This window comes from Macaca thibetana, chromosome X, assembly GCF_024542745.1.
Source record: "Macaca thibetana thibetana isolate TM-01 chromosome X, ASM2454274v1, whole genome shotgun sequence".
In the NCBI taxonomy this organism is placed as follows: domain Eukaryota; kingdom Metazoa; phylum Chordata; class Mammalia; order Primates; family Cercopithecidae; genus Macaca; species Macaca thibetana.
The window spans coordinates 101,553,331-101,570,324 of record NC_065598.1 but is presented as its reverse complement, the minus strand read 5'-3'; the positions used below and the strand labels follow the sequence as shown (position 1 = coordinate 101,570,324).

Sequence of the window (16,994 nt, the reverse complement as noted above, 5' to 3'; positions counted from 1 at the left end):
GCCATCAGCCTGCACTAAAACCCTTCTTAAATGAAAGACACTCTGTGGATAGAGTTCTTCACCTTTCCTCTCCTTGGGACTTGAAAATACTGGGGTGGGATGGGAGGGAAGGCAGCATTGAAACTTGCTTGAGTTTTACCCATACCATGTGAATCTATGCCTATGTGTAAAGTCCTATATATTTAGAGGAAAATTAATCAGCTTCTAATTTCACCACTGTAGCCAGAAAGTATTTTTAAAATCAGATTAATATATCCCTCTTTGGCCAGAATTCTGAATGCAACAAGCTGAACCCCTAACATATTCCAATCAGATCATTATTATATACTTTAAAAAAATGAATATTATTTGAACAAGTCCTAATTCCGTCGTATTAGATAAGTATATTTCAAAAATGACATCAACCGATGATTTACAAAACTTTATTTTTCAAGGTTGAACAATGATTCATTGTAGACTTTCAGACGAAACAATTAGCAGTCTTGAAGTACACATTGATTACAAATTAATTTGATTTCAGTAGGCATATTTCTTGAAACAAACTGAAGAGTACCTAAAAGATCCCATTGAATGCATGTGGCATTATTCCTAGTTTATGGATAGTGTTTCAACTAACTGAATCTTGGGAGATGGCACTTAGTAATTAATGCATCTAGAAACTGATAGCACTAAAATATTAAAACATGCATTCCAATGTTTACGTGTGTGTGTGCACATGTGATTCTGCTTTGCCTGTTTTACTGTCTTAATGATTATCCCTTCTTACTGCTTACTGTTTCTTCTGGGGCTCTTACCTTACTTTTACTGACAGTCACTCAGAAATTTTCTTGTTTTTTTTTTGGGGGGGGGGATGGGGATGGAGTCTCACTCTGTCTCCCAGGCTGGAGTGCAGTGGCCCCATCTCAGCTCACTACAAGCTCCGCCTCCAGGGTTCACGCCATTCTCCTGCCTCATCCTCCCGAGTAGCTAGGACTACAGGCATCCACCACCGCACCCGGCTAATTTTTTGTATATTTAGTAGAGGCGGGGTTTTACTGTGTTAGCCAGGATGGTCTCGATTTCCTGACCTCATGATCCGCCTGCCTCAGCCTCCCAAAGAGCTGGGATTACAGGTGTGAGCCACCGCACCCGGCTCAGAAATTTTATCAGTCCTTTTATCCATCATTTTCTAATTTTCAAATATTTCCAATAATGCCTTTTGTTTTAGACAAGGGCTTTGTTGAAAAAACTAAATTACGCCAAAATAAAACCATACTCTATCCCTAGTGCTGCTCATGACCTGCCAGAACTTTCATGCTTCAAATCACAAGGCTAGGGAAATTGTCCAGTCAGGAGCCCCCCTCCACATTTCTGTGATGGGCTGGGGCTTCCAGGTGCTGCTGCTACAAGGTAATGTATAGATATAATTTCTTCTGTCTCTTACAAAATAAACTGACCATGAAATAGCATTGTCCCTTCACTGTCTTGTTTCAGCTGGCAAAGGATGTAAAGATTCCAGATGGATTTACATCTAAGTCGGAAATATTCATTACGTATGAGCCATTTTAAACATTTTCTGTCCTTTCTACACGATTACCTAACATTTCAATCTCCCTTTTTGACATGTGCCCAGCTTCCTTCCTTTATTAACACTTTATCCTTTAAAGCTCGGTTTATCATTTACAATCTCTCTTACTTGGTTACTTTGGGACATCTTTGTAGATTCAGGTCACTTTTGCCTATTTTTACTGGAATAACTGCCACAGAGCACAATGGGAGTTGACTTCCTAAAATAGTTTACTGTCTTACTGTCTTCAAATATTATTTTAAGATAAAACTTATTTTTAAGCTTAGCTTTGAGTAAATATTATGAAGAAAAGAATGAATTATTAAAAGACTTGGTTCTATGCACTACTTATATGAGGAAATTATCTGAAATTAAAACATAGCAAGCTCCATTTGCTCAGCGATGAGGTACTTGCACAAAGTTCCCCATGGCCTTTTGGTGTACAAATTTATAATAATGAAGACTACTTCTAAGAAAAAAAATTTGATATAAAATTTGTTTTTTTAAAAAAACTACTGCATTCAAAAAGTTGTTTGAGTTGTAAACACTCAAGGATAAGCCAGTTTAAGGATCACATTATTGTGTCACAGTAAAAGAAATGTGAGTCACATTTATTTCCTTAATTCATGGATTCAGGCTTTCCTAAATTCTCAATAATGAACTACACTACATTCTTGATGTGAGTTGTTAGGAAAATCCAAATCTTCCTTTCTGGCACTAAGTGCCAAGAAATGTGCTATTATGAAATCACATATAGTCAGCTGCTTTTGTATTTTGGTTAACCAGGTAGTTTGAAAATTATTTTCCCACTAGCACTGTTCTCAGATTTTAGAAGCAGAACTAGAGGAATTATATTGAGGTATACTTTGTGGCAGTTCTGTTGCTTCTCTATTGCCCCAGAACTTACCATGGTATTGAGGATGGATATGCAGAAATTATGCTCTTCATCAGGTAGCAGTTACCATAGGTGACCAAATATCACCTGTTTATGGCGTCTATAACATATTTGGGTGATGGACTAGCATGACTTTCACTACTCTAATTTTGCAGGCTTATATATATGGTGAAAGTTGTACATTTTGTGAATTTTTTTTAACCTTTAACATTAAGTCCTTACATATGAACTTATCACTGAATATGTTTAATTTCTGATTGTACAAAAACAGAAACCTGAAAAACACAGATATTAGCAAAGTTTTTTCATTGTTATGTTTAATTCCTTTTGTTTAATATTGGAAGGAAGCTTTTGTGTAGTCTAATCTTGGATTGGGAAAATATTTGATGCTGTCTGATAGCCACACTGTTGGCCAGATAATAATTTTGATAAATCAGTCTATCTGCTTTGGGGAGCAGAATTTGACGCCCACCTTAAGGTATTAAAAAGTACTCATTCTACAGTACATGTGTATAGGAGTTCAGTCCTGTATTCAGGCTCACAACTGTATTATTTGGTGGTTTGTAACAACAGCTATTGCACATCTTTTGGGGGTCCGAGAAAAACCAAGCATCTGGGGCTTTCTTCCTTTCTTCTTATCAAGAGAAACCAGCTAAAAATGGGTGAAAAGAACAAAACTGGTCTTTAACTATAGGCTTAATTGTCATGAATCAGTGAGAAAAAGGGTGGTGGCCTTTTTCCCTTTGTCACCATAGTTTTCTCTGGGCATGCAGGTTGTTCAACCTTAGTCTGGGTTAAAACAATCTTTAAGATTTTTGTTTCTTGACTAAACCTTTGGTTATTCATATAACTTTGGAAAAATCACATACAGTTTGTCGATATTTTTCTTTTTCTGAAAAATCTTGTCCCAGTGCCAATTATTTTGAAGGCTGTTTGTAATCTAATTCATAACAGGTTTCTTTACTCCATGTTGTAAAATCTGAATACAGATACTGTCCAAACTGTCCAAAGAGTAATGTTTGAATTCACAGTAACAAAAGTTACAAAGTTTGTGCAAAAGTTATTGTACACCATTGGAGTACATAGAGCTTGCTATAGTTAATTTTATACATAAAGTTTCATTTCTCATTAAAACTATTCTGTGCTACATTAAAAGTTTTGGATTTAATCTTTACTAAAAATAAAACTGAATGCTCATTTAATCTCTGAAATCTGAAGATGCAAATTGCCTATACATGATGTTTATAATGTGGTAATAAATCACTGGAAACTTTTAGACACCATAATTGCTTTGGAGCTCTTCAAGTTTTCCAAGCGTCATGAAGTAAACCCGGCTGTGGCGATTGCGCAGGGTAGAGGTAAAGAACAGCTTGAAAAAGAAAGAAATACACTGTCAACAGATATTTAATACATTGCAACCAGATATTTGATATAACTATAATTTCATCTGCATCTGCTAATTAAAACATTAAGTCTTACTGTTTTGTGGAATAGTTTGTTTTTCAAATGAAAGAATGAGTTTAAATTAGTTTGGAGTCTAAATTATATATTTTTAAGACAACTTTTTACTATATTCTACATAATTATAATTTATATGGTTAAATAAAATTAGTAATTTTGTAGGTGACCTTCATTTGCTGAAGTTCTTGATAATTTGGGGGCAATAATTCTTTGCTTTTTAAAACAATCCTCCACTTATATTCAAGATAACTTTTCTTTTAATATAAGGAAACAAATTATTTAGGTGTTGTTTACCATTGCTGCTTGTATTTAAGAAGCCATTGATATTTTCTACTTGGTGTAGTTTTCTTTTTTTTTTCTTTTCATTATTTTTTAATATTAAAAAATTTAACAAACAGATAATACTGTATGTTTTATCACATACAAAATGATGTTTTGAAGTTCATATACACTGTGGAATTGTTAAATCTAGTTAAGTAACAAATGTATCACCTCAAGTGGTTATCATTTTTATGGTGAGAGCACTTAACATCCACTCAATTTTCTATTTCAGCAAAATGGACTGACATCAGTAGATTGATAAAATGAGTTAAACCCAGTGGCTTAGAGAGGGACATGTTGTGTAAATGTGGGCTGTACCATAAAGAAAATTAGAATAAAATATGCACATAAATATTCAAACAAAGGCCTCCTTGTTAAGACTAAGGCTTCTGACATCCACAGTGACTATATTTAGGAGACTTTGTGACATAATGATGATGATAAGATATACTAAGTGTGACAAAGGGAGGCAGGGAGTCTCTAATTTGTGATACTGTGAGCTTACAGTGTATGTAACTGTACATGTTGCTTGATAAAAGAAAATATTTGAAATTATTACAATTTAAATATTAAAAGTATTTAATATTAGACAAAGGCAGCAATCATAGTTACTTCGGTTAGTAGTCATCAATAAAACAAATAATCTTTTAAGAAAAAATTATATGACTATACTGAGTTAAATAAAATTTAAAGTGCCCTCGCTTAACTCTTCTAAGATCTGCTTTATACCTAATTAAATAAAAGTCTTCATAAACCTTTACAGAGTTTCACTGTGGCCTTACAGTTGAGGGGGATGCAGGGCTTTAAGTGTATATGAAAACAGTATTTTACATTTCATAGTAAGTAATTTAACCTCATAATAAAGAGACAACATTGTAAAACTTTTAAAAATATATGCTAGTCATTCTTGACTTAACATATTTGATGTTACAGGCAATCTGTGAGATGCTTACGGATATGATTAGTTGTCACAATTGCTCCCAAAGCAGTTATTAATATTTCTAGTTTGGAGATGAAGGAACTAAGGATCAGAAAGATTAATCAAACTTCTCAGGTTCTCTAACCTAGTTAGTCCTGGTTAGAGACAGGACTGCATTCTAGGTCTCGCTGACCTGAAACACAGGTTTTTGCCATTGCATTTCTTTACATGTAAATTGGCAACTTTGCTTGATGTACAGTGCTTTATCCTGGCTGTTCTGATATTAACTTAAACCCTCTGCAATCTCTTCTTTGCAGTCCTAATAGGACTATTAGGACTATTTCTATTAGGACTATTTCTTCACACTGTTATTTCCTATAATAGGTAGGAATGGTAATAGTCTTATACCACAAAATTTTCCATCTAAACTATTTGAATTAGTTGTTAAAATTGATCAAATAATACAAATAATTGCCAAATCTTGATTTTATTTTTATTTTTTGCAAAATAAACATCGTAACACCCACTTATGAAGACAAATTGAGATAACTGTTAAAGTGCCTAGCACAAGGCCTACTATACAATTAGGTGCTCAGCAAACATAAGTACATTTTCCTTCTGTTATTGAATTTTGTTGAAAGCTACAAAAGATTTGCTCAAGGATTTTGTTTAAAAATATCATTTTAGTATGAACATGAAAGGCACTATGAATCAAAGACAATAAAGTATTTTGAACCAAATAAAATAATGGCTAAGCTTTGCTTAAGACATAACTAGAATTTTTTCTTATTTTTTCAAAATGAGCTTCTTTCGAAACCAAATTTCATTACTTACCGTATTAGTGTTTTTACTGCAAAATATAAAATTGTTTTTTAATCAATAGTATGCTAGTTTGAAAAATATACCACAAATATATTTATTGCCAGAAGGAAAAGGACATAAATTTCTTTTGTTAGTTCATTTTCAATGGTTGCGTTATTTTTGCTGTAACTGGAGGATGTAAGCTATACCTTGTCACCCCGGGTGCATAGGAATCTCAGCTTCTTAATTGACCTGCGCTTCAGCTCACTTTCCAGAACCCTGGATTGCAAAGAGCGCACTTCAATGGCCTTTTGGCCCCATCCTGTGGTTCGCTGTGTACACTCAAAAGCTACAATACAAATGAAAAAAAAAAAAATCAGAAAAACACAAAATCTTTCCGGCAGTCATAGAAAATTATAACTACGGTCAGTGTTTGTTTATTAAGAGGCTCACTGTTACAGTTCAGGTTAGCACATCCTGTTTTTCCCGTCTATAGTCAGTTGTTTGACCATTTTGCTGCTCAAGAGTGGTGTTCAAACTGGCTATCTAAAGGCACCATTGTAATCAACATTTAATTACCAGGTCTCAATTATTTAATTCTTGTATTCATATCCTCTAAGACCACAGAAAAAGCTAAGGACTAATTCTATCCCGTTTGTAGACACTGTAATCTACTCACAGCCACTCTTTATTTTATAGTATAAGTGACATACAGCATTCTTAATAAGGGCTCCTAATAAGGGTGTATATTTGTGCTCCAGTGACATACATGAAAACCTGACTCTTAAAAAATTAAAATTGTTAAAAAATGACTTGCTCAAATAATGACTGTAGCAACCCTAATGCAATTCAATAAATTATCATGTTATAAGCAGAACCAAAGCTACTTTGATATTCTTAAGGTTTTTTTCCTGCTCAGGAAATATTTATTAAGATTTTAACTTTTTGACTCTATTTTATAATACTTTGTGACAAATATAGATTATGACAATAATTGCCTTAAACCTAATTATGTAGTCAGTCAGTCATTTGGTGCTGTAAAGTATTTTTTGACACAAGGAACAGCACTATTACTACATTTTTAACTTTCAATTTAATATTCTTTATGTACTTCATGGGGAAAAATTCCATAAGTAAATAAAATCCTGACATGTAAAATAATATCAAGATTTTAAACTCAAGTTAAAATAGTCTAGGAAACAACAAAATAAGCCATCTTCATTCTCATGTTAACATGATTAAAATCAGAATTCAATTAATTACTTTGATTTTTCATTTTTTCTATTATAAAAGGAATAAATTGACTAAGAAAAATGGTTATCCCGGAAGAAGACTTTATAAGTCAAATTTCAGACTAGAATTAAAATAACTCCAGATATAAGGGAAATAAGGAAAATTAGTCTCTAGAGGGTTGGGAAGAAGTAACAGATTTAGTCTCTCTAGAGTTGAATTTCTTCACCTATGTGACTACTTTATTAAAAACGGTATTTTTGTCAACAACAACATAGACTAAAAATTCCAAACTTAAAACTCAGGCTATTTGCTGAGTCCAAGTACATAGTTCATATGGCATCACATAATTTCCACCTTAGTCCCAAAACACCTACATCTGCCACTTAATCTAGCTACTGAGAGCTAGCTTGCTTTCTAAGATGAAACACAATGATTTGGAAGTGGGAACACTTAATAATACCTGATGCAATTGTTAAGCCTGTATATATTTGTTTGGAAATGGAGAGTGATGATTTGAACACATTTACTATAACTTAAGAAAAAGTAAAATTTAAATTGGGGAAATCTTGATCTGGATTAGTTTTAAATAACAAAGCAGTTGTTTTTAGACAGAAAAATATGGTAATTGATTTCCTTAATATCAGTGTTATATGGTAGTCTTTAGCATACTTTCAAAATATCCTTAATATACAAACTAAAATATCATGTTCTTATAGTACTGTAATTTATTTCACATGTAGCTGTCTTTCAAATTCTAGCAACTTAAAATAGCTTTTTTTTGTTTTAGGTCAGAAGTTGTGCTGCCTGAGGACAAGAGCTGTACCAGATGACTTCGCAAGTTCCATTTGACCCTTATAATTGTCTACTGGCATAAATATAGGGGTTTGCTCAGTTTCCTATTTGAACTGAATTTCCTTATGACCATTTCTGATTAGCATATCGATCACAAAAGTACCACTGTCAAGTATAGAACATGAGTCGTTATTTGTACTTTCTTTTGCCCCAGATATGTCAATTATACTGTAAGCATTTATCTTCTGTCACTTAAATCTGGTTTTAAACCCTCTGTGAGTTCTTACTTGTTTGAGGAAATTGGAAATTGGAGCAGGTTTTCAGGACAATCCTTAACACTGACTATACATGCAAAAAAAAAAAAAAAGGATTCTGCAGATGCAATGCAAAGTGCCATTATCTCATATAAAAAAAAAGTTCATTAAAAAGCAGTTCTTTTAAAGTGGTCCTTAAAGCCACATGAGGATCATATTTAGTCATTTTATAGAGATTACAGAAGAATCTGCCTTATCATTTGACAGACCATCTCTCTCTCTCTCTCTGTGTCTCTATGTTTTCAACAACAACATAGACTAAAAATTCTAAACTTAAAGAAAAGGTTATTTGCTGAGTCCAAGTACTTAGTTCATATGGCATCACATAATTTCCACCTTAGTCTCAAAACACCTACATCTGCCACTTAACCTAGCTACTGAGCTAGCTTGCTTTCTGAGATGGGACACAATGTTTTGGAAGTGGGAACCACTTAGTAATATCTGATGCAATTGTTAAGCCTCTCTCTCTCTCTCTCTCTCTACACACACACACACACACACACACACACACACACACAGCTTTCTTTTTCCTTTATTTGCTCCATTAAACTTCTCTTTTCTATAATAGCTATCCTCCAGCTAATCATTCTACTCTCTCTAATATTTTTACTTTTCGTATGCATTATGTTCCCTATCTAGAATCACGTCTAGGGTCAGTGAGCCTCAGAACATATACAATAATCTCAAATTATTTGGATTTCCCAGATCAGCAGTCCTGATTTGGCTAGGAAGAAAAAAATTTCCTGGTTTGATGAAGATGAAAAGGCATTTTTCTTTGTTGCCACCTGGTTGGTACCTAACAGGCACTCCAGTCAGTCATATCTATCACTTTTCTAAATGATTTGATTCTTCACAGGAATATCACTCACAAAATAGAACTCTACTGACGATAAAAAATGGAAGTATTTGGCTCTTTTGTACTAGTTGGCAGTCTCCTAAGATAAAGATAAACCCCACAATAAGTGTGATGAAAAGAAGCATTTCCAATATCTGTGTAAATTCTTCAAGTAAAGGGAGTTACAATAAAATTATAGATTTTTGTGGAAAGGAATTAGCTCTCATTTCAATTATACAATATTGCAAATAACTCAGATAACCAAAATGAGTCTCTTTGTGGTACTCTTCTGAATTCATTAAGCATAGGACAAATACAGGCATCATCTTACTAAGGGAATAATTATGCAGAACCCCAAATTAATCTTATGTGTCTTAAGAAAATGTAATAATTCAGGAAATCTTTTCTTAGGACACTTTTTTTACCCATGAAAAGTTTCTCTGGGGTCCCGAAGAAGAAAGAAATTGTATACATACCTATAGAAGATGGTATGTCTTTCCACATTTCAAGGATCTTCTTGAAGAGTTGTTCATTTGCTTCCACAGAGAGGGCTTCAGCATTGAAGGTGAGCATCATGCCAATTCCCAGGCAATCAGGTAAAATGATGATATTCTGTGGTATAATGATTTCCAGGGGCTGGAATTATGTTTCATAAAGATTTATATGTCCAATATTTTATCAATACTACTTTAATTGAAGCAGCTTGGCAGAGCAATAAAGACCAAAAGAGGTTCAAAGAGCAAGGAGGAAGAGAAACCTCTATTTACAAATTAATAAGTATGCTATACAATATTTGAAAAAAGCTGCTTTCTTTATGTCATAAAGTCATAGATGTTAAATATTCTTCTTTATAATTAGGAGAAAGCCTTACTTTAAAAAAGCAAAGATGTATTTCCAACACAGACAGATTTCTTGACATTTCACAAATTATTATGTATCATAATAGAAGAAACACTACTTGTTACAGACTTGGGTTTAAAATTCATTTCAGCACATTAATAAATACTTTGGTAATTAATGTATAAACCAAGTAACGAATATATAATACTTGCCTATCAACCAACTCATTCAAATTAGAAATAGAAAACTAATCTAAAAAATAGCTTGAACTTAAAATGCTTACAAGGGACAGCTTTATAATAGTCTCCACAGCTTGAAATATAACTTTAAGTCATTTCCCCCTTTGCAAAAATGTTAGAATTTCTTTTCCAATTAATATAATTTCAAATGCATTTAAGATACACAAGGACGTATTTGGTGACATAATATGAAATACTAAGAAATATCTAAGCATTTCTAAATTTCATGATGCACAAAACAATGCAACAAAATTTTCTTAAACTACAGATATTGTCACATTAACAGCATTTCCCTGCAGATGAAAAACTGTGTTCCTCTATGGTTTCTCCAAACTAGCACATTACCAAAAAAAAAAAAAAAAAGTCAGAAACTATACTTGCCAACCCCAGAGTACTCAGGCCAGGTGCTTGAGGCCATGTCCCAGCAACAACAATCCTGATAACTAAAATGGGGATCCAGAGACGAAAAGCAATTTTAATGCGTTCCCTGGGCACTTGCATGAGCAATTGAATCAGAAAAAAACAAAGATAAAGGAAGAGAGTAAAAGAAATTGCAGAAAAGAAGGTCGTCTCAATAAAATCTGTTTAGAGAAAAACTGGACTGCTGCAAATTCAGACAGCCTCAGATGCTTCTCAGATGATTCCTGAAGTAACCAGATATTCTTCAGCACACATGATTCCCTTGTATCATTACAGCTTTTGTAATCTGGAACTCTTGGAAAAATATTATTTTTAGTACATTCTTTCTCAGAAGACACCCACCTCCCTGATAATAGAGTCCTTTTCTCTTTTAATGGGTCAAGACACTAGAGTATTTAGCTAAAAATATTTTTTAATATACACAAGTTATCCTAATTGGGTCAGAAAGTGATTTTTAAGAACTCATCTCTAACTAACAAATTGCTTCAAAAGGAAATGACTTTCCTTGCTTATTAATCATGTGAAACACAGGGGTCAAAATTCTTGAATTACTTTTCAAATAAGTGTAAACATGGACCAATGCTGCAATGTTCAATACTGCACTAGATTCTTAATAAAAGCTATCTGACACAACATTAAAAAAATGCAGGAAGCTACGGAAGACACTCCAACTGAAGAGTACAATAGCTATATCAAAATTAACCTGACCTCATGTTTAAGTGACTTTGGCTAAGATTGGTTCTGTATTTTCTACATTATCAACAGTGTGATTTCTATATATCATGGGCAACAACTGAGTAATAAGCTAATTATCTTTAATATGACCAAAAGACTTTTACAAAATTGTCCCCACTAATGTCCTGACAATTGATTTATGTAATTTGTTAGAGACATATGAGACAATTCTGAGAGCTGTTCAAAATATCACACAACTATAGTAATTTGAAAATACATCAAAGTTTTCTCCTGGACTTTTTGTATAATGCAAAACTGTTAAAATTTTGGTTGTCTAAAAAGTGGGAATTTAAATATAGTGAAGCAGAGAAACTGTTGGTTTAGGCCTTTCTTTTAAATAAAAATTTCAATAGGACAAACATCATTTCCAATATCAAATTTGAGACACAGTAGAATTATATTTTGTATGGTATGTGTGAGGGATATTATAGTATGTTCAAACTCTTTATGTAAATGATGTGTATAATATTTTTATGACAATCTATATTTTAGATGTTGTGCCACATTTTCACAAAATATAATTGTTTAAGAGTTGAGGAGTATCTGCTTTTAAAATGCTGAATCTTTTGATCAGAAATACTAACTATAATTAACCAGATAAGAGAACATTTTATGATAATTTGCTGTTATGTCACAGTTGAAGTAATATAATAAAGAATAGGGATACACATAATAATGCTGCAATACTGGTGTTGTATTTTTTAAAAATTTGTTAATGAATTGTGAAGTGAAGAAAAATAAAGCAAGTACTGCAAAATCAAATACACTTTATGGTCAGTTATTATAAATATATAAACATAAATGGGTAGAAAATGTAGAGCATATATCCTATCTAAAAGGAGCCATGAATGAATCAATTCCAATTGATAATGGTTAGATAGTAATGTGGCACTGATGCTATCAGGTCTTCTGATGTATCAGTAGAAGTCCAGATTTTAAGTGTAAACTTTATTCATTAAAAACAAAAAAGCATTGGGCAAGACAAGCAAAATCTATCTGCAGAATATACTCAGCTTTCTAAACTAAGGGATCATCAGTGTTTTTTGTTTATGCAAGACCACTTTCTGGCACTCTGTACTTACCTTTTATGTCTCAGTTCCGGTATAAACATTGCTAATCATATGCATAAACCTTTCAGAGTTTTGACAGTTGGAAAAACTCAAATGGTGGTATGCAATAATTTCTAGGAATCTGAAGGTATTATCTTACATTATTTGGCAGGGTCACATCAGACATAACCTCAGATTCTGCATCAATGATGTGATATCCATCTGCTGAGCTGAAGAAAATCTTTAGTCTTTTTTCAGAACCAATAGCCAGGTCAACTGTCACTGGCTTATGATCAAGTGTTGGAAATACCTGTGAATATAAAACCAAATATGGCCAAAAGGCCAAAAATGACATTCTAACTAAGGCAAAAATTCCCTCACTCTTTTGTCAGGTTTATAAGTGTATAAACCCCAGGTGGATTTTTAAAATGGCATATTGTATTTAGAGACCTGTGAATTACAGTTTTTCTTAGATCTGTTATTACAACAAATAAATAATTATGTTCAACAGCTTCAAAATATTGAGTTTCTCTTCAAAGGTCAGATTGGCAATGATCATAACAGCCTTGTATGGCCCTGCATTCTGTTTGCTGTCTTCAAGTTCCTTGCCTTGAGCTTCAGCAAATGAAGGAGCTCATCTGGTCTCTTAAACCGGTTCGCTGGATCAGCTGCCTGTATTTTTGCCAGTATTCGTATATAGGCTTGATAGGACATGTAGTCTCCTTCAGAGTCTGCTGATTGATCAATGCACACTTGGTAGGGAATGAAAAGGGCCAGATATGTTAACTTATCATATACTGGGTATGTACTCTAGGCTCCTATGGTTTCTAGTACAAAACAAAAGGCCAAATGCGATTCATTGCCAAGATCAGATCACAGTAGAGGATTGAGCATCACAGGATTCACCATACTGTAATTGTGAGGTGGGAGTCAAGAACTGTAGTAAGGACTTGGACAAGAACTGTGTATCGGGCTAGACAGATTGCTGGTACTTATCTCTTCGCTTTCCAGCTCCATACCAGGCAGCTCTGACCAATCAGCAGACACCCAAGAATAAACTCATATCCAAATACTGACAGCTGAACCAAGGCCCAGTTTAGGGAGATCAGATCAGGGATGTGATTTGTTTTAGGGTTGACTCAGACTGTATATACAGTCATCTGTACTATTTATAGAAGAACATAGTTATTATGCAAATAGACATTGGCAGGCAGTCATAAGAATTTGCTCATCTTTATTGTATACATGTGATGTGTTCCCTTAAAAAATGTACCATGTAAACAGATCCTGACTTAAGATACAGAAGTATTTCATGAATACTTTGCTGCATCTGTCAGGATGGGTCTCTATCAGTGCTTTGTTAAAACCTGTCTATGGATCAACTAGTTAAAACTCACCTGAAACCTCTGCTAAAATTATCAATTCCCAGGCCCTACTCCAGACCCACTAATTCAGCCTGGTGTTGGGTCTGAGATCTAAACTTTTAACAAATGTTCCAGCTAATTCTGATATACATCCCAGGGTAGAAGCTACTGGACATGATAGAATGCTGCCGGTTCTTTAGTCAACCCTCATTACTGTGGAATAAATACAAAATAATTCCATTTAAGTAGAATTCTGGAGCATTACAAGTAAGTTACTCTAGATAAAAAAACAGTCCCTCATTTTTAAGGTTAGTTGTTTAAGACACTATATTGTTAATTTATGTGGCCTATCCATAGAAGTTCAGCCAAACGGTAATAAAGGTAGAAAGAGTACTAGTAAGCCTAACCACAATATTAATAGTTCTAGAGAGAAATGTGTTTAGAGTTCCAGCTTGGAAAGAATATAGATCCATCCAACCCCTTCCCATACCCACATATTGTGGCCAAGGTAACTGGAGAAAAGGCTTTCTTTTCCCTCCTTTTTCTTCCAAGGGTGTTTCCCCTCTATCGTTGCCATACCTTTCTTTACCTTCCCTCGGCTCTCTACCCTCCACTAAGAGAAAACAGGGACTTTCTCAGCTTCAATTCATTGGGGTGGCACCCAAAGCCTGTGTTTGGGGCTGTAGAAGAGAAGGTCTTCATATTGACTACAGGAATTGGGAGTAAGGGGCTGGTGGGAAGGTCCTATAAGGGGAGGGGCCGGGAATTTCCCTCGCATTCTCCCTTGCTGTGGTGCCTGTGAATTGTCTAAAAAAGGGTTAAACAGTAATTACTGACATGGTATATTCAAGTTACATTAGTGAGACACCATCTGTACAAAATATTTAAAAATTAACCAGGCGTGATACGTGCCTGTAGTCCTAGCTACTTGGGAGGCTGAGGTGGGAGGATGGCTTGAGCCGGGGAGATCAAGGCTGCAGTGAGCTATGATCATGCCACTGCACTCTAGCCTGGGCCAGAGTGAGAGAGTGAGACCCTGTCTCTAAAAAATAAACAAACAAACAAGCAAGCAAACTAACAACAAAATTCCATTAACTATAGAAGAATGCCATATACTTCTGTATCTGTATTCCAAAGTATGATTCTGTTCACAATTTCTTCTCAAAATAAAAAATCATATAATCCAAAGAAAAAGGAGATCACTCACTTTAATAGCAGTGCTTTCATCGAAGGACTTCGGTGCCCATGCATAAAGGTGAATTGATGATTTCAAAGCAATTGCAATATATGTTGTTTCTTCATGTTGGACTATAATGATAAAACACAAAAAAGTAATGATGCCACAGAGTTAACAAGAACACTCAAGTATTTGTATTTGTCATAAAAAATGCCATAACCACAATTTAAGGGCACAGATGGTATATTTTGGGGAAGTTACTTGGTTACAATTTGATGCCCACAAAAAGGTGACAAAATTATTGTATAGTTTTATGGAGTATACATATTCACCTTCGAGAGCACTCTAAATTGTACACTAAAACCTTGATGAAAGAAATTAAAGAAGACCTAAACAAATGGAAAAAAGTTCTCCTGCTCATAGATAGGTAGATTTAACATTGTTGAAATAGCAATACTGTCCAAAATTGTCTCCATAGGTTCAATGCAATCCCTATTAAAATCCCAATGGCCTTTTATTGAAGAAATGGAAAAGTTGATCCTGTATTTCACATGGAATCTTAGGAAGCTCCTAATAGCCAAACAATGTTGAAAAAGAAAATCTAAGTTGGGGAACTCACACTTTCCAATTTCAAAGCTTACTACAAGTTACAGTAATCAAAGCAGTATGGTATTAAATAACATAAGGAGAGACATAGAGATCAATGGAATAAAATTGGGAGTTGGCAAATAAACCCATACATCTATGGTCAATGGTGTTACACCATTCAATAGGGAAAAAGCAGTCTCTTCCACAAATGGTGCTGGGACAAGCGGATATACCTATGCAAAGCAGTAAAGTTGGAGCCCAAATCTCACACCATATACAAAATTAACTCAAAATTGATCAAATACCTAAATGTCATAACTAAAACAATAAAACTCTTGGAAGTAAACATAGGGATAAATCTTGATGACCTTGAATATAGCAATGAATTCTTATATTTGACACCCAAAGTATAAAGCAAGAAAAGGAAAAAAAAAGATAAATTAGGCTTCATCAAAAATTAAAATTTGGGGCACCAAGGGAAACTATCAAGGAAGCAAAAATACAACATACAGAATAGGAGAAAATACTTGCAAATCATATTCTGATGAGAGTCTAGTATATGGGTTGGGCACAGTGACTCACCCTTGTAATCCCATTCCTTTGGAGGGCAGGGTGGGTGGATCACTTGAGGTCAGGAGTTTGACACCAGCCTGGCCAACATGGTGAAACCCCATCTCTACTAAAAAAAAAAAAAAAAATACAAAAAATAAGTGGGTGTGGTGGCAAGCACCTGTAATCTCAGCTACTCGGGAGGCTGAGGCAGGAAAATATCTTAAACCTGGAAGGTGGAGTTTGCAGTGAGCTGAGATCACTCCACTGCACTCCAGCCCGGGCAACAGAGCGAGACTCTGCCTCAAAAGAAAAAAAGAGTCTAGTATGTGGAATACTTAAAGAATGCTTACAACTCAACAGCAAAAGGATAAGCAAACCAATTCAAAAACAGGCAAAGGACTTGAATAGACATGTCTCCAAATGGTCAGTAAACATATGAAAAGATACTCAACAACATTAATCATAAGGGAACTGCAAATTGAAACTTTCATAACATCCCACTTTACACCCATAGGGATGGCTAAAATCAAAAGACAGACATCTACAAGGGCTCACAAGTATATAGAGAATATAGAACCCTCATACATTACAGATAGCAATGTGAAACGGTGCAACCACTTTGAAAAACAGTGTAACAATACTATCCAAGAAAAAAAAACCATACATATCCACATATGAAGATGTATGAAATGTTCATAGTAGCATTATTTTTAATAGCCAAAAAGTGGAAAGAGTGCAAATGTCCATCAACTGATGTATGGATAAACAAAATGTGGTATATCCATTCAATGCAATACTACTCATCAATAAAAAGGAATCACTGATACATGTTATATATAACATAGACAAACCTTGAAAATATTACGCTAAGTAAAAGTCCGTCATAAAACACAACATAATATATGGTTCCATT

General features: G+C 34.2%; 1 protein-coding gene across 1 annotated transcript in view; it reads right to left on the bottom strand.

Annotated features, from left to right (window-relative positions):
• Nucleotides 1–822: 822 nt before the first annotated feature.
• The window catches only part of LOC126946072 (nik-related protein kinase), a 140,727-nt gene continuing 124,555 nt past the window's right edge, over nucleotides 823–16,994 (bottom strand). Inside the window, exons 24-29 of the mRNA XM_050776075.1 lie at nucleotides 14,968–15,072; nucleotides 13,010–13,152; nucleotides 12,561–12,710; nucleotides 9,594–9,753; nucleotides 6,153–6,292; nucleotides 823–3,810 (exon numbers count right to left, since the gene is read on the bottom strand). Of these exons, the coding sequence (XP_050632032.1) occupies nucleotides 3,715–3,810; nucleotides 6,153–6,292; nucleotides 9,594–9,753; nucleotides 12,561–12,710; nucleotides 13,010–13,152; nucleotides 14,968–15,072 (794 nt within the window). The 3' untranslated portion in view covers nucleotides 823–3,714. The remainder of the gene's footprint in view (nucleotides 3,811–6,152; nucleotides 6,293–9,593; nucleotides 9,754–12,560; nucleotides 12,711–13,009; nucleotides 13,153–14,967; nucleotides 15,073–16,994) is intronic.